This window comes from Orcinus orca, chromosome 17 (genome assembly GCF_937001465.1).
Source record: "Orcinus orca chromosome 17, mOrcOrc1.1, whole genome shotgun sequence".
In the NCBI taxonomy this organism is placed as follows: Eukaryota; Metazoa; Chordata; class Mammalia; order Artiodactyla; family Delphinidae; genus Orcinus; species Orcinus orca.
Window position 1 is genome coordinate 79376569 of NC_064575.1, and position 17974 is coordinate 79394542.

General features: G+C 48.1%; 2 protein-coding genes across 3 annotated transcripts in view; one reads left to right on the top strand and one right to left on the bottom strand.

The window, feature by feature from the left end:
• CCN4 (cellular communication network factor 4) overlaps positions 1-5408 on the top strand; it is a 32775-nt gene extending 27367 nt beyond the window's left edge. Inside the window, exon 5 of the mRNA XM_033419755.2 lies at positions 973-5408. Within this exon, the coding sequence (XP_033275646.1) occupies positions 973-1272 (300 nt within the window). The 3' untranslated portion in view covers positions 1273-5408. The remainder of the gene's footprint in view (positions 1-972) is intronic.
• A 4832-nt stretch (positions 5409-10240) lies between these two features.
• The window catches only part of NDRG1 (N-myc downstream regulated 1), a 55382-nt gene continuing 47648 nt past the window's right edge, over positions 10241-17974 (bottom strand). For both annotated transcript variants that reach the window (XM_049700324.1, XM_004265307.4), the window contains exons 14-16: positions 17882-17917; positions 14955-15006; positions 10241-12066 (exon numbers count right to left, since the gene is read on the bottom strand). In XM_049700324.1, coding sequence (XP_049556281.1) covers positions 11885-12066; positions 14955-15006; positions 17882-17917 — 270 coding nt within the window. In that variant the 3' untranslated portion in view covers positions 10241-11884. The remainder of the gene's footprint in view (positions 12067-14954; positions 15007-17881; positions 17918-17974) is intronic.

Here is a 17974-nt window from a genome sequence, read left to right on the forward strand (position 1 = left end):
CTCTTTTCCCTCTCTGATGAATTTCCCCTGCCCTACTAGCCTTTGTATTCTTGGTGCTTGGTACTCAGCAAACATCTCTTAACCGAAAGCATGGGAGGGAAATTTACCAGCCACAGGACAGAGAGTCCTAAGCTGGGTGAATGCAGGTGCATGCGAGGTAGGGGTGGGCTTACCACCAAACGAATTCACGTCCCGTGCTGTTGCCTCATGCTTTCCACCCAAGTTCATTTCCATAATTATGTGCCTAACAGAGCTCTCAGATCAATCATGCAAGCCTCAGACCCACCCCACATCGCCTGGATCTGCTCTACCTCCGTTTCTGGCATGGTGCCGGTACATAGTAGACCCCGACGACCATTCATTCAGTGAGTTTAGTAAGTGCCTACTGTGCACCAGGCACAGAATTAGACTGCAGGGACACAGACAGAGCCCCATCTCGAGTGGCCCACAGCCCTGTGGAGAGACAGAGCTCCCTTTAGATAATGGCAATCCAGTTGCGTGGATTGTGAATGAATACATTGCATGGAAAGGGTGTGTGGGAGAGTCTGTCAGAGGCAGAGGAGGAGGAGAGTTTAGGGTAAAATGCATCCCCCAGTCAGGGAGGCCATGATGGTTCTGCCCCTAACCAGCGAGGGGTACTTGATTGGCTAAAGCGGCCGCAAAGGCATTCCGTGTTAGTGAAACTGACCAGGGACTGGGCATTGGCAAGGCAGGAACACAGGAGAGAAAGGAAATTGCAGCTTGAGAGGTACCACCACCGCAAGGCAGCCCCCTCCTGTGCTGTTGTTTCCTCCTGCGTAATATGACTGGGTCTTGCTGTATTTGGGGTGGTCCTTCCCAGTTGGAAGATGCCGCAAATCTGAAAGGGAGGCGGAGCGCGTGGAGAGTGAAAAGGGAAGAATTGAGGGCTTGGAGGGAAGAAAGTGGCTGTTGATCCTCTGAGCATCTCAACTGAAACCTCCTTTCCTGCAGGAAGGGAAGAAGTGTCTGGCCGTGTACCAGCCAGAAGCGCCCGTGAACTTTACACTGGCCGGCTGCACCAGCACACGTTCGTACCGGCCCAAGTACTGTGGGGTCTGCACGGACAACAGGTGCTGCATCCCCTACAAGTCCAAAACCATCGACATCTCCTTCCAGTGTCCCGACGGGCCTGGCTTCTCCCGCCAGGCCCTGTGGATTAATGCTTGCTTCTGCAACCTGAGCTGTCGGAATCCCAACGATATTTTTGCCGACTTGGATTCCTACCCTGACTTCTCAGAAATTGCCAATTAGGCAGGCACAAAACACGAGCTCGAGGCCTGGCCCCATGCTTGTAAAGCAGGCAGCCTTCTGAGGCCCACACTGAGCCTTCTTCTGTCCACCTTAACCCTGATCCGGACCCGTGGCCCCCTTTCCTGTCTCCGACCACCCAAAGCACCCATCGTGGTGCCGTTCAAGCCCAGACAATGGGTGCTCTCCTGGACAATTCCACGCACACTCCAAGGAAAGTGCCTGTCTCCAGCCGTTCTGGTCAGTACCCGAGGCTGGTCCGGCCTGTCCAAGTCACTGGACATCTGGCTGGATCTTGCCCAAGTCTCAAGGAACAGAATCAGCTAGGCATTCAGTGTCACTAATTCCTTCTTTAAATACCAAATCGTAAGACTCTCTGGGTCCATTCAGAAGGATAGATGGGATTTAGAGCTACTCCGATCGACGGTTGTGACCACCGCACACCAAAGTATCTCTCATTCCAAAGATTTGTGCCTCCCAAGGTCACCCAGCATTTGCCAAGTGAGGTGAATTGCTGTCTGGGTTTGGTTTTTTTAATAAACAGTTGTATCCATTATTCCGGGCATTGTTGAGGTCAGGTTTCTCTTCACCCCTGCCCTGTGAGGGGTGTACGTTGGGTTCATCCCAGTCAGAAATGCAAGACGATAAACTTCCTTCTTGTTCCTGGGAGAAGTCCCCAGTCAATACTCCAGGGTCAGAGCAAGGTCCGCCAACTGTCAGAAGGAGCGATTGACTCCAGCACTGAATCTGCTGCTCGTGGACAGGGCAGGGCGCTGGGCAATCGGCCGGGCTCCTCACTTCTGGATCCTCTCCCTGCACGGGAGCTCGTGGGAGTTGGTGGAGTCCCCTGGGGTGATGTCTCTGACCCCTGAGAATGGTGCCCTGTGACATTCCTGTGCTCTTAGGGAGCCTTGGGTCCAGCGTGAGTGTGGGTCAAACCAAGAAGTGGTTTCAGAAACAAGAAGTGGGTCCAGTCTGCATCAGCCTAGGGTGGCAAGGGTCCCTGGGCCCAGGACATGTCTCTTTCTGCCTCAGTGACCCATTTCACAGACTGGGGGTCTACTGACCCGTAAAACCCGGTTCTGGTACAAAGACAGAGGTTAACCAGTTGTTTCAAAACAGAAGTATATTTAACAGGGATGAAAAGCTGAAAGGGCTTGAAGCTGTTCAACAAAAGGAAGAGAAAGTTGCTATTAATGGAAATGAGGCTATTATTTATTTTATTAGTAAAATATAAATATTTACTGCTATAATTCTTTTATATAGTACCTTCTATGTGTCAGACATTGTTCTCAGTGCTGTACGTAACCGTTAACACTAGCTCATGGAAACTTCGAGGCCGTGTTGAAAAGTGCCCGTTACTATTTCTGTTCTTACATATGTGAAACAGAAGCTCAGAAAGGGAAGGGAGCTTGACTGAAGTCACCCAGATGGCCAGTGGAGGAGTCGGAATGCAAATCCAAGTTGAAGTGACTCTATAACCCATCTTTTCCCTCTACTTTTAGAGCTTCCAAATGTGTCAGAGCAGGAAAACATGTCAGGACAGGCGATTCTCGCATCATTTTTGCTTCTTCTTGGTGTCTCTCTAGCTCTTTTCACAAGAGAAGAGAGTGTCTGACTTTCAGATTATTTACGTGCCTAAGCATCAAACAGAATCTGGGCTAAACCAAAATCCATGAATCCCCTACAGATCGTTCCCTCCTTCAGATCTGAACCAGCTCTCATATGTGTTTGAAGATGATTTTGTTACCCAGTGCTGCAGACTGAGTGATGGGGCGGTTATTCATGAGGGAATTCTGGGTGGCGAATTGTGGGTGGGATTCCTAGACAGGGAAGAAGGGTTGAGAATGTGCCCTCCTTAACGGTGACCTCCGGAATGCCCGATGCAAGGCATACAGTGGTGCTCAATGTGTATTTGATGAATAAAGGAAATTGTGTACATGTTCCTACTTGTATTCAGAAGATCTCTTTCTTCCAAAGGTACATGACAATCCGATTTTTATCAGCCAAGTCTTAAATGCCGTAGAAAGACATTTACTATTGAAAGAAGTGTACATTTTTATTGGGAAAAAAACAAAACAAAAGAAGAATTCCTGTGTGAAGAGAATTTATCCCATGAATAATCTCTTCTCTGAGTCTTCATGGAACATGTTGGATTTTCGTAGAAATCACCTGCCACCTACAAGCTACAAAGACTAGATGAACGCTGACCCCATTTGAAATTCAGCAGACACCCAAGAGCTAGGTTCTTACTGAATTTGCTTCCCAGTTTGGGAAAGTGAGCATGGCTTCCAAGATCCTAGGAAGCCTGCTTGGTGGAATTGGGGGTTTTATCCTGGGAATGGGTGGGATGGCGTGGCCGGAATGCTCCGGTTTGAGAAATGGATCTGTCCTATGCAGGCCCCAGACGGAACGTCTCAGCCCCGTGTTTTGAAGTCATGGGGAAGGAGCTATGGGCCCAGCCGTGGTGTGCCCTGAGTCAGTAAAAGTTACAAGTAATAATCATAATGAAAAGCTGTCCCTTTACTTAGAGTGCTTGCTTGGTACCAAGCGCTCTTAAGTTTTGAATTATAGTACTAATCATCACAGCGATTTTGAGGAAGCATCTCTTGCCTGTTTTATAAATGGAAAGTCTGGGACTCAAAGAGGCTGGGAAATCTGCCTCCCAAAGTAGCGACCCAAATCCCAGCTTATTCCACTCTTCCTTGCTCTTGGGGAGGCCTCCGGGGAGAGCCTGAATGAGCCCTATCGGAGTGTCACGTTGGCGGGGGGCTAAAATAGAGCAGGAAGCTTGCCACTCTAGTCCTCTGTGACCCCATGTTCTGGGGGAAGGGAAAGGTATGCTAAAGATTTGTCAACTTTTGGTGAAGAAATTCATGTAGGTGCTTGGAGTGAACATCTCGTGTGTGTGTAGGTGTGTAGGGGAAAGAGGAAACCTGAATTTACTGAACCACCGATGCTTGCTAAACCTTATCATTAGCATCTGTTGAGCACTTACCAGGCCTTATACTGGGTGCTTTACTGCAGTGTCTTATTTAATCCTCAGAGCAAACCTATGAGATATGGCATTATTATCATTTACCATTTTAGAAATAAGATAGCTGCGGCTATTAGAGGTTAAGTTATTTGCTCAATGTCTTACCAGCTAATGAATTACAGACCAGGATTGCACACCAAGGTTAGTCTGACGTCCGAATCAAAAGGCACAAGACGTGCTTTACTGACAATAGCTGCAATTTTAACTTTGAAAGGGATTCAGAGAGTGATCAAAGAAGGTCGATTCAAGTGATATGATTGTCTAGACTCTCACTGACATTGTAAGTACTGTGTATACCTAGAGATCGTGGGGAGGTAATGTAGCCTGTGACTATTATACTGAATCAGGTCACTGATTTTTAAAGACTTACCTTGATCCAAAGTAACTGCAATGATAACCCTGCACAGCTGGGAATCATGAATGGTCAGAATGGCCAGCTGTGTATTTCTGCACATACACATACGTGTTGTATGTATGTGTAAATATATATATATGTGTGTGTGTGTGTGTGTGTGTGTGTCTGTTTTCAGACTATGACTTAATATTTAAGTATTCCTACTGCCATTTTGGTGACTACAAAATACATATGAAGAAATGTCTTGGAATTTCCCAATAGAGGAAAAGTAGCACTTGGGCAATCTGTCATGTTTTACAACAGTCCTCATTTTTCTCATGATTTGTGTAGCATGGAACGTGTTTATTTAATGTGAAGGGTTTTCATTGCTCAAATTCCCTGTTTATAGCTTTTCCCCTTAAAGCAATATATCATCAGCAAAGTGACTTACTGGATTGGGTGAATTTTCTTGTATATTCAGTTATTATGAGGCAATGATGGAACATTGAACACGTTCAATAAATGTGCAGATGGTGGAAATTAGGTCCCAGATATTTTATACATGACAATAAAAATAGCTAAAAGTTTGGAAATGCACTGAGAAATATGAATTCTGGCATGTAGAAAACACCAGGGGTACAAATGTGTCCAGGCCAAAAGACATCTCATGTAAATATAAAATGAACATTTGGCATTCATTCACTTACTCATTTATTCCATGCCTTTTTATATCCCCAACTGCCCTGTGGGTACCTGGAGGTCAGAGACCATGACTGCATCCTCTGAGCCTCGTACGTGTCAGGGACTGGGTAGCAGGGGTTGGATGGATGGAGGGATGGGTGGATAGAGATCCATTGCCAGCTGCCTTGGGAACCAAGGGGAGTGAAATGAAGTATAAGGAGGGTTGCAGGACGCAATGGGACCAGTTCTGACTTTGGGAGGCCGGTGGACCTTACTGTCTTTTATTCTTTACTGGAATTCCTCACTTAACCGATCTGTGCTTCAGCGTCCTCAGCTGTGAAATGCAAAATAGGACAGTACCTTCCTTGTGGGGGTGATGATGTGATAACCAAAATGCACGACCAGCTTTAGAATAGCGCTTGGTACGTGGTAAGCACTTAACAAACCCATCTCTTATTTAGCTGAGTCGGTTTCCTTATGAACTGGGAAGAACCCGCAAGGCGATGGGAAGAATTGAAGTCAGTGTTTGTGTCTGCATATTTTCAGTCCTATCGCCAAGGTAAAGGAAACGTGTCACCGATATTCAGTTGAATGCTTTAATATTTCCATCCTATGCTTCTCGATCCCTTAACTTTTTATGTTTTCATTTTATGCTGTAATTTGATTAAGCCCCCGGCTTCTTGAAGGCAGGAAGGGTGCCGTACTTTTCCGTGTCTCCCAAACCCAGTGCTGTGCGTAGCACACGCTCAGCTCTATGAACAGGTGTGCAGATGGCTGAGTAAATGAAGGGAATGGTGCCCTTGATACCTTCCAGCTAAATCCCCCTCATCAACCCCAAACACGTTATGTTATTATAATAAAGTCTAGGGGAGAATCCATTCCAGTACAAAAATAATTGCCCCATGAATCATTTCCAAGTACACTTCTATCCTGAAACATACTTTTTTCAAAATTGGAATTCAGATCGTGGAGTCCAATGGATGCCTCCAATTAAGGTGCCTGTGTGGACTCTGGGAAAGATTTCAGATGATATCAGGTGGATGAAGGTTTGGGAAAATGGGATTCAGGGAAAATGGCCAGAGCATTTTATTATGAAGGTTAAAAAGCATATAGCAGAGAAGCCACTGTTCTCTCTCACCCTCCACCGATGAAATGAAGATGCAGAAGCATCCTATGTATTCAGAGGTCCCAGTTCCAGCTGAACCTGGGTTCTTTCCAATGTAGAACTGAGCAAAAATGATTCTAAGGAGATGAAAAGGCGGGCACCAAACCCAGGTATGGTTTCGTATATTATATGCCGTAAAGAATGTTTCCAGATCTCCATGCTAAATCTTGTTTTTCACACACCACTAGCGAAAGTGGGTTTCTTAGTCCATCCCATAAAGAGGAAAAGGAAGCTGCTAAACCTGGCTTATTGATGGCCATGAGAAAAATGTCAGCCTGCCAGCAAAGGAGGAGACAGAAGAATTAAGAACCAGATGAAAGATACGGTAAAGGCTGGTCACCGCCTGGGTGGGACTACTGAATGGAGGGACAGATGTCCCCATAGGCAGTAAAAGCCACAAGGTCCTCCAGTTTCTTAGTCCCAGGAACTAACCAATGTTCTACAGTCCCAAGACGTCAGTAGGTGGCTGCATTAGTCACGTTCTCAGCCAACTGTTTTCCAGACAAGAGGGACGTAATCCATTTTAGAAATGGTTGCACAAGCCATTTCGTCTCTGTGAGCCTTGGCTTTCTTATCTGTGAAGCAGATAAAGATAAAAAGGGAAAAGAAACTATAATAAACGCTACATATTACTATTATTAGTGATGCATTCTCTGCAGGGTGCCCTCGTCACGAGGTCATATGGTCAGTGCTTCCTGGGGAGGGCGGGGTGTTCAGGAAATTTCTCGGAGCAGGAATGAGGAAGGGCCTTTCCTGCAACAGTGAGTTTGGCTGTCAGTGGGTTTAATGGCAAAGCACATAGCAATTCACCGGCTACAGCTACATCAGCTACTCGGAATCCTGCCGTGTGTATGTGAGGGAGGGGATGGGAGTAGTGTGAACTAACCTCTGATTGCAATGTAGCGTCTCCTCCGACCTGAAGGTGGGCCACAAACCCTAACATCACCAGTTGAAATCACATATATTATCACAATGATGGCAGTTATCTCGAGATGCTCTTATGCTCATAGTTGATTGGACAGCGGCTGGACACTTGAATCAAGCTGGTCCCATTCAATTCTTACCCTTGAAAGACACAAAGACCTGTTTAGTTCCAGGTCCAAGAACCAGAAGGTCAAGGATCCCATCGTTTTATGCTTTAGAGATGCAGGGAAATCTGTTCTTAGAAAGAAGGAGGCTCATCTGCTCACTAGGCCCCCTCCCTAACCCCATCTCCAAACCCATAAGGCCAAGCTTCCCCTCTGCCCTTGGATTCCATGTGGAACACAGTTGAAGGGTTTGCATGCAGCCTGAGAAGCCCAAGATGGATTTAAGCTATATCTAGGGACCCATCCAGTGACCGATAGTGAGGTGGTGTCTGAGAAGCGGAATGAGGAAGGTGGCAGATGGGCCTCTGTTGCCCCTATAGAGCCTGCACGTGGTTGGTCTTGATGCACACTTGTCTCCCAGCTGCTGCTGACACCCAAGGGTCTGGGGATCGAAACCAAAATAAGCAGCTAGGAAAACAGAAATAGATCCCCAGCTGGCAAAACAGCCTCTGGGCAAACCATCTCTAAATAGCATCTGATACATGCAAACACCTGCAACAGTTCATTTCTCTCGATGGAAGCCTGAGCTCCAGGGAGCTGATCGTGGCAGGTCCAGGGGGTCTCTGCGCCACACGTGCACCCACTGCCATGGTGATTCCCTGCTGGCTCTTCTATGCCTGCCTTTCCTTTGCTCCTGACTCTCACACAGGATCCGTCACGGAAAAGGCCCTTATTGTGAATGTAGAATAAGGATGAGCCTACACGCTTCTCCTCCTGCATCTACAGCAGGGCTCCTTAACCTCGGGTCCTTGGACCAGGGATCCCTGGGTTAAATTCAGGGGTCGTGTGCTTGGATGGGGGGAAACGAATCTTTGTTTTTACTAATCTCTAATTGCAGTGTGGCATTGTGGGCCACAAACCCTAATGTCACCAGCTGAAATCACATGTATTTTTCTTACCACAGTTGTGGCAGTTTTCTCGAACTGCTATGATGCTCATCACTACCTTGAAATTATATTGAGACCTGCCTCCACATCACTATTTAACTTACTAATAAAGAAACGTCACACAATCGGAACATTTGGAGAACTACACTTCACCATCAGTGGTTTCTTTTGCACTGTTATGTGCTGTATTTCATGCGTTAAAACCCTTCCTGACGGGCACACCACACACGGTCACCTCATCCTTCCCTGCCCAGGCACTTGCTGCATGATGGTGCAGGCTGCAACAGTGTTTATAGCTAATTATGCTAAGAAACTCTTCAAGGTACGCGAAGAAAAAAACCAATATAATAAACAGTAAGATAGTTGTTTAAAAAGGAGGGGGATGTTAAGTGTGGGCTGCATTTAGGGACTTGCTTCCAAAGAACAAGTATGGGGCTTCCCTGGTGGCGCAGTGGTTGGGAGTCCGCCTGCCGATGCAGGGGGCACGGGTTCGTGCCCCGGTCCGAGAGGATTCCACATGCCATGGGGCCGCTGAGCCTGCGCATCCGGAGCCTATGCTCCGTGGCAGGAGAGGCCACAGCAGTGAGAAGCCCGCATACCGCAAAAAAAACACCACCAACAACAACAAAAAGAACAAGTATGGAAAAGCAGAAAAAGTAACCTAACAGTTGAGACACCTGGCAAACACCACCTCAGCCAGGCGATCAAAGTCAACCTCATCCGTGTTCAATCACGTTGGCCCATCATGCTGACAGCACGAGGTGATGAGAATGGCACTGAGCCTCCAGGGTCTTCATTCCAAAAACTCAGAACCCCAACTGGACCATGAGAAAACCATATACGCAAACCTCAATTGAAGGCCATTCTACAAAATGCCCCACCAGGGCTTCTCAAAACCGTCAAGGTCATCAAAAGCAAGGATAGTCTGAGAATCTCTTACAGGCCAGAGGAAGCAAAGCAGGCATGATGACGAAATGTAACCTGGTATCTGGACGGGATCCTGGGACAGAAAAAGGACAACAGGGAAAAACTAGTGAAATCCCAAGAAAGTAGGGAGCTTAGTTAATAGTAATCTATCAATGTTGATTTCTCAGCTGTGACCAATGCACTGTAGTATCATGAGATGATAACAATAATAGGGGAAACTGGAGGTGGGGTATATGGAAACTCTCTGTACTATCTTTGCAACTGTTTTGAAAATTTTAAACTAATTTTAAATAGAAATGGGAGGTGGTACTGAAACCTGTTGTGTCTACATTTTTTTTTAAAATACAAGGGCCAGAAGCATTACAGGGATTGTCACTGGGTGGTCTTTCCACACGCTTTTCTATAATAAAAATAAAATGTGAAAAAGATGTTTCCTTCTAATTACAGGTTGAAAAGCTTGATCCCCTTGTCACTGTATTCAGCTATTGAGCGCTTGAAACAGGGCTGGTCCGAATTGAGATGTGCTGTGATGTAAAACACACCCTGGATTTCTTAGTAGGAAGGAAAGAATGCATGATACCTTAATAATTACATTGATCCTATGTTGAAGTGATAATACTTTGGATATGTTCGGTTAAATTATTAAAGTTAATTTCACTTGTGTCTACCTTTTTTAATGTGGCTACTTGAAAATTTGAAGTTACATCTGTGGTTCGTATTATATTTTTACTGGACAGGGATGCTGTAAAGCAAAGAATTCCAAAGGTGAGGGGCACGTGGTAGGAAGCCCCAGGTAAGAAAGACCCATCCCAATGCACGACCTCTCAGGCGGAGGAAAAGGACACAAGCCACTGCAAAGTTACAAATTTATTGGTCTGGAAATAAATACAAATATCTCATTAAGAAACTCCTCTGGAAAGACTTGTACACAACAGTTTCTTGTTCTGATTCAGCCATTTCTGCCTCCCAGGGGGTAGGTCGCAGGTAAACTGAGTCATTATTCCCCCCAAGCTACCTAGAAGGCTTGACTATTCCTCCCAGTAACCACTAGGCCCCGGCGGCTGACTCACAATGTTCCCTTCACTCTGATCAAACTTCCTATAAGAAGATCCACGGTTAGCCAAAGTAAAAATCAAAAGGCAGTAAGTAGTACAGGAACTTGACAGCTACGCTGACGTTGCCCAGAAATGTCAGTGATGCCACCCGGTTCAGCGAGAGGGTAGAGGGGCAGGAAGGCGGGAGAGGGAAGGAAATCCCATGGAATACACATTCCAGAATCCTTGCATCTTCTGGGCCACCACTCCCCAAGGGAATCCCCACCCCCTACAAGAGCGAACAGTTCTATCTGAAGATCCCGGAAGGTCACCAGGTCAGAAATGTTTGGCAGTCAAGTTCAGATTCAACCCAGGTTGTCCAAGATTGGAAGCTAGATTTAACTCAATCACACATGGTTCCTGGGAACCAGATGGGATCAACTGAAATCACAACTGCACTGGACTCCATCACAACCACGAGGAATCCTTTACATCTAATAACCAAAAATACCAGCCCACCTCAATGCCCCTGCCCCCGTCCCCCGGCCGCTACCTGGAGATGCAGCACAGCCAGGCATGGCCCTCCATTTCAAAGCAGCAGCTACAAATCTACACGATCTTCCCCATGAATGAAATGATCACTCGTCCATGTATTTGGGGTAGGAAGTAGGTGACGTGGAGGAAGAGGCAGGCAGCAGAATCAAAGCCTCAAACCCCCGATACCAAACGTTTGCCAAGACCGTCTCTTTGAAAAACTGGGAGATTTTGTCACCTGCTTCTGTTGTCCATTAAAAAAATGCCAGAAAAACAGGCTTCTGGCATCGGCACTGATAAGTGTATATATGCGCAGACGTTAAAAATCTACTTCTTCAAGTTCACGACAGAGATTTGCTCTTCCAAACACTTCGGAGCCGCTGCATAAATTCCACCTCTTTCCCCGCTTCCTGTTTGGCTTTGCTAAAAGAGCTCGCCACCATTCCCCCCTCTCCCCCTCTCCAAATCAGAAGGGGTTTGGTTTCCAGAAACTGGGTCTGTTTTTTCTTTAGTTGGAAAGGAAACAGGAAGTAGGTGGGCTGGGCTTCCAACAAAACGTCCCTTCGCGCCAGGATGCTCAGGTCAGCCTAGCCTTGGATTGATCAAGTGTTTGCTCTGTGTTTCTTGTTTTTGGCAGTTTGGTGTCTCTGAGGGAGGGTAAGACAGTGGCCTCTAGGCCGCTCGCTAGTGGAAACAGGACACTGAGATGCTTCTTTCCCTTTGGTCCACTCCACCCCGCCCTCGCCGGAAGGGGAGCCCTCCACAAACCCAATCTCACTTTGTCCTCACCAGAGCTCACTCGTACAAAATAAGCTTTGGATTAATACCGAGCTACATGTGGTTGGCAGGCAGGGGCGGGGAGGGGCCGGAGGAGGGGCAGCTACAGCGATTGATCCCAGAGTCCAGGGGCGGCCGTCCCCAAGGCCACCTAGCAGGACACCTCCGTGGAGTTGGGCCCTGCGCTGCTCCCGGGGCCGCCGGAGTTGGGGACGATGTCCAGCCGGGCGCCCTCGCTGGTGTGGGAGCGGCTGCGGGCGCCCTCCAGGGACGTGACGCTGGAGCCTGAGGCTGTGCGGGACCTCATCAGGCGCGTCATGCTGGCGGAGGGCACTGCGAGAGAGGAGAGAGACCCGTGAGGGGATGGGCCAGCGCTGGAAGCACCTGCACACCGGGGATGCTGCCTGCTGTGCGCCCCACCCGCCTGGGCACCTTTGCTCCTGTCCATCCTCGCAGCCATCCGGCTGCTGGGCTCCGCATCGTTTCTGTCTCTGCCCACAGAGGTGGAGCGCAAGACCCAGGTGGAGTAAGGACTGGCTGCGATCCCACAGCGGCGTGAACCCACAGCTGGTCTGAATCCCAGCTCTGTCTGCTACCTGCTACTTGAATCCCAGCTCTGGGGCTTTGGGAGTGTCCCTCTCTGAGCCCCCGGCCCCCCCTATAAAATGGGAATACTACCACTGACGCCCTGGTAGCAGCGCCGGGGTGTGTGCCCACCACCCTGTAAGGCCAACAATGACCAGAGCGGGGAGGACGTTCAAGGTTGGCCAGGCTAATCCCCGCACGCCACAGACTGGAAACCAAGGCCACACAGAGTGGTCAGCTGTCGTCTCTCCCTCCAGGAAACCTGCGAGCTCCCAGGTGCTATCAACGGCACTGTCCCTTCCAAAGGATTTAAAATGCCCTTGAACACAGCAGGTGGCTTACAAGGTGGAATGAAGACAAAAAATTGCCCCGCCTGTACTGGGTGGAATGGCATCCCCCCAAACTCACGTCCACCGGCACCTCAGACTGTAACCTTCTTTGGAAATAAGGACTTTTCAGATCTATTTAGATACGATGAGGTCACCCTGGGTTGGGGTGAACTCTGATGCCATGGCTGGTTTCCTCTTAAGAGGAGGAGACACAGGTGCACACGGGGAGAAGCCATGTGAAGACCGGGCAGAGGTCAGAGTGATGCAGCTAAAAGCCAAGGACTGCTGGCAACCACCAGCAGCTGGGACAAGGCAAGGAAGGATTCTTCTTAGAATCTCTGGAGGGAGCGTGACCCTGCCCACATCTTGATTTTGGACTTCTAGCCTCTAGAACTGTAGCACTGTGAGAGAATAAATTTCTGTTGTTCCAGGCCACCCAGTTTGTGGGGATTTGTTATGGCAGCCCTGGGAAACTACTACACCACCCGACTGAAGCGTCATTGCCAAGGCCATACTGAATAATGGATATCACACACTGAGGCAGCTGATAAACACACAGGCATGTAAGGGCTACACTGTTCACTCAGTGGGCACAGGTGTTGGCTTTCTGTGGCAGACACCCACAGACAGAATTCATTCTTGCTGTACCGAATCCTCTTCTTACAGAGCTAGTTGCTGAATCTGGAGAAAAATTGGGATCAGTCCTATATCTGTTGCTCACATATTCTCTCTGAGCCCCTGTTTCTTGACCCCAGATCTGGGGGCTTACTGACCTTGTGGGGCTCTGGTGACCCTAGCATGGTGTCATGGGTGCTGGGGGCTCATCATTCTGCCCACTGCTGTGAGCAGACACTCAGTAAATGAATGACTACTCTGTCTTTAGTTGATGCCTCCAGCTCGCTCTGCTGTCTTTCCCTACGACCTGCAGGATGCTTCAGCTTTCTGGAAATAGAAGCTTATGTGGGGGGGAAAACAAGGCCTGCCTTTCACTTCCTTTCTCCCCAGAATGCACTTTCAAAGCAGAAATCTAAACCCAGGGCAGGTCCAAGACAAACGAGTTGCAATTCATGGCTGCAAGGTAAATGAAGGCCTTCTCCAGTTACTGCCTTTGCCTGCACAGTTCCTCAGAGGGAGAGAGGCTGGAAAGGCAGGAGACCCACGAGCAGATGTTTTCTGTTGGAAGAGGGCACGTTGGGACAGGGATCCTGTCCGAAGCATGTAAATCAGGCTCGTCCACTCTCAGCCACTCCAGAAACTAAAGACGGCTGAGGCCAACCTAAGACTACATTGCAGCCAGTTGACCAAACATAACATTACTATTTTAAATGAGCAAACGGTTTAAGCCTCAGCAAAAAAAAAAGGGGGGAAGTGATGAGACGCTCACTTCCTTGTGAAGGTGGGCACATGAATTATAATTCCAGGCAGCAGACAAAGAACCCAAAGAACCACACCGGGGCCGGAACCGTGGCCGACACACCAACATATACCAACGGTGGCTGCTGCCCAGCAGTGTGCTTACACTTGGTGTTGTCTGTCCTGGTCATGGGACCGCATTTCTGAAAATGTGTCTGTGAATAAATGTCTGTAAATAAACGATAATCATAACGCGAGAAGCTCCAAGTTCTTTAATTGTGCTTCTATTTATCCTTCAATTCCCAAATCTAATGATTTAGCAAAGACATGCTCTGTCTTGAATGTAAGTGGCTTTATCACCCACTTGTTCAGAGCTTCACAGTTTTCAAAGAACTTTCACAGATCCCCACTCTGCTCCTTACTTAATCTCTCAAAGCCTCAGTTTCGTCATTTGTAAATGAGGATAAGAGGATCTCCTAGGATTATTGTGATGATTAAATAAGAAAAAAATAAAGGATTTATTAATCTTTCATCATCACCACCACCACCACCATCATCATCATCATCATTGCCATTTTACCAGCATCGCCATCACTACAAGTCTCTTAGAAAGTATGTAACCAAAATTTAAAAGATTTTCATGGTCTCATTGTTTGTTGTCTTCTTGGTGCTCAGAGGGATAATCCTCACCTAAACCTTAACACATTCCCTGGTGTGAAACAGCTTCTGTTCAACAATGGAGGGAGAATGAGGCACTGTGGTATGAGGAGACACTGGAACCCCTGCCCTGCGGCCCATCCTCCACACACCTAAATACTTCTTCCCTGACCTGCCCAGTTTGCAAAAAGGCTGAAGCTGGCCAAGGTGATACAGAATACTGTACTCATCCCAACCTGGTTCCAGTTCCCACATCTGCCCTTCAACCCACCGCCTGCCAGGAAAGGCCATACTCACTGTATCCCATGCCCTGCACGAAGTACTTGAAGGCCTCGGCAAGCTTGGCCGGCTGCAAGAGAAAAGACGGGAAGTGCTGTCAGTCACCAGAGGTCCAGATCATGCAGCCGTGCCTGTGGTCACCTTCATTAAAGAGCTTGGCCCAAGACAGAAGGCCACCTCAGGTGGATAGGACAAAACACGAAAGGAAAGGAAAGACTATGGGATAATTATGGAGACCAAAATTAGCTTTGACCAGAAGTTACATGACCTGTCTGAGCCAGTTTTCTCACCTCTAAAATATGGGCAGAGTGCCACACCTACTCCTGAAGGCTTCTCTAAAGAAGACATCATTGGATAAAGTGATGTGTCCAACTCAGGGTCTAGAATGTAGTAGCCACTCACTGTGCTAAGGGCTTTGCAGCATCATCTCATCTTCCCGACAACAGCCTTATGAGGTTAGTACCATCTTCATATATGTTTCACAGCTGAGCAGACTTGGAGAGATAAATAATCCGTCCAAGGTCTTATGATTAATCAGTGGTCTTGTATATTAACCCAGGGCTTTCCAAACCCCATAACAGTTTACTCTCAGCCTCAGTAGCAGGCTGGCTGGCTGGCTGGATGGATGAAAGGATGGTGGATAAATGGATAGATGAAAACGAAAAAAGATCGATGGAAGGAAGGAAAAAAGGAAGGAAGGACGATGGATAGATTAATGAAAAGAGAGGCTGTATGGATGGAAGGAAAGAAAAAGATGGTCAAAGAAGGAAGAATAGATGAATGGATGAATGGATGGATGGATAGATGGATAGGTGGACAGACAAATCAATCAACTGGGCTACTTTAAGTAAAATGAGTTGGGAATGCTGAGAACACACCCAGTTCTACCAATTACACTCAAAAATTTAATCTAAACGGGAGGTGAAGGCCATATTCGCAGGTTAATTAATTCCAACTCTTTTTTTTTTTTTTTTTGCGGTACGCGGGCCTCTCACTGTTGCGGCCTCTCCCGTTGCGGAGCACAGGCTCCGGACGCGCAGGCTCAGCGGCCATGGCTCACGGGCCCAGCCGCTCCGCGGCATGTGGGATCTTCCCGGACCGGGGCACGAACCGGTGTCCTCTGCATCGGCAGGCGGACTCTCAACCACTGCGCCACCAGGGAAGCCCTAATTCCAACTCTTAAATGCAATGTCCTGGGTCTATTCTCACACCCTCTCATTTCACTGGTGAGCAGTCATCGGGGAGGGAGTGTCCCTGCCCACCTCCACCAGCTCCTGCCGCTGTTCTCAAAGAGCCAAGTGACATTTAAAGAAGAGCCTGTGCTGCAATTGGCCTCTGGGGGTCACGTGATGATTGTAAGAAGGGGACGAGAGTTGCAGGGACATCTGTGTTCAACATGGCGGACAGAAACAAGAGGACAGGCTTGGAAAGGAGAATATCTGGGCCCAAACTCGGCTCCCCTGGGTGACCAAGGGCAATCTCTCCCATCTGTTAGCCTCAGTTTCCCTTCTGTGACTGTGATAGAATGCATGCTCTTCCTTCCTCTAAAGACTGTTGCAAGGATTGAATGGAATGAAGGATGGGAACGCCCAACTTGCAAGGGCAGGAGGAGGAGGGATTACACAGTTACTGGTCCTCATTGGGCTGCTCTCCTGGGAGCCTGGGCTAGCTCAGCTCCTGCCATGACATATAAAACGTGTTTTCACTAAGGATAGAGTTAGATTTCTCTCATTTCAAGTAGAGAAAGGAATAAAGGGAGGAAGGAAGTATAGGTGGAAAGAAAAATGGCGCCCCTTCCCTGCAGCCAACTTATGCTGCACTGTCTCAGTAGCAGTGTCAAGCGGGCTGGGTGGATGAACCAGTCACTAGTGTGCAGGTATTAATCCTGTTTACATCTAAGCAGGGCTCTACTGGAAAGCCATCTGTTCCCTCTAGAAACTGAGACATCCCATCCTTCTCTGGCTACTCCAGCTATCAACTGGGCAAAACACAACAGCAGATAAAAAGTTGAAAATATTTTGTTCTTTGCCAGCGGGAGCAGAGAGAGACACTGGAAACAGAAGTTAAGAGAGCCACCTGAGGCCACTTGTGCCGCTCACTCTGCAAGGGAGGCTCCCAGGGAGCTCAGCGGGACTGGTCAGGACTGGGGGGGGCACCTAGAGCTAGAAAAAGGCACACATCCGATTGAGAAATCGCTGGATTACCGAAGCTCTGAAGTCCCTTTCAGGACTGGAGGGAGAAAGAAGGTTAGGGGACAGTTTGGTGGAAAAGACAACCCAAAATGCACAAAATATTTCATAGTAAGATAGAGTGCAAAACTGTAATGATAGAAAATTATAAGAAGAGATAAAAAATTCATTCACTTGTTAGGTTGGGGGGTGGTATTTATGGGTGGAGACTTGGAGGGGACAGTTATTGTGCAGCAAACACAGTACAATGATTGATATGTTTATACGTGCATACACACATATGCATACATGTATACATATACACCCTCACATACACACATATACACATGTGCATGCACACACACAGACACACACACACAAACACACACACACAAACACAGAAACACACCCTTTGGTCCATCTCCTCTCTGCGCTCCCTGCTTTGCCCCTGGGCTCCAGGAGCCTGTGGCTCCAGCGGAAGCCTGTGGTCTTTGGGGTCAGACACACCTAGATTCTGATGCACGACTGCCAAGCTGTGTCCACTTGGCAAACCCCTTCACCCCTGTGAACGCCAGCATCAACTACTCCACAGGGGCTTCTGGGGGACGACCAAGCAAGTCCTGACATGCAAGCACCTTTTATAAACGGTAGCAGGTCCAAATGTGTCATCAGATGTAGCAGCAAGGTGGGCGGCCAGCAGGCAGTGAGGGAAAGGGGGGTAACGGGTCCCAGAGGCACATGTCCTCCACCTGGGGAGCGGGGACAGGTGTAACTCACCTGGGAGATCTGTGGGAGGCCGCCACAATCCGCCATCTGGGAGAAAGAAAGCTGGTTAGTGCCAAAGGCCTCACGTGGAGGGGATGCCGGCTC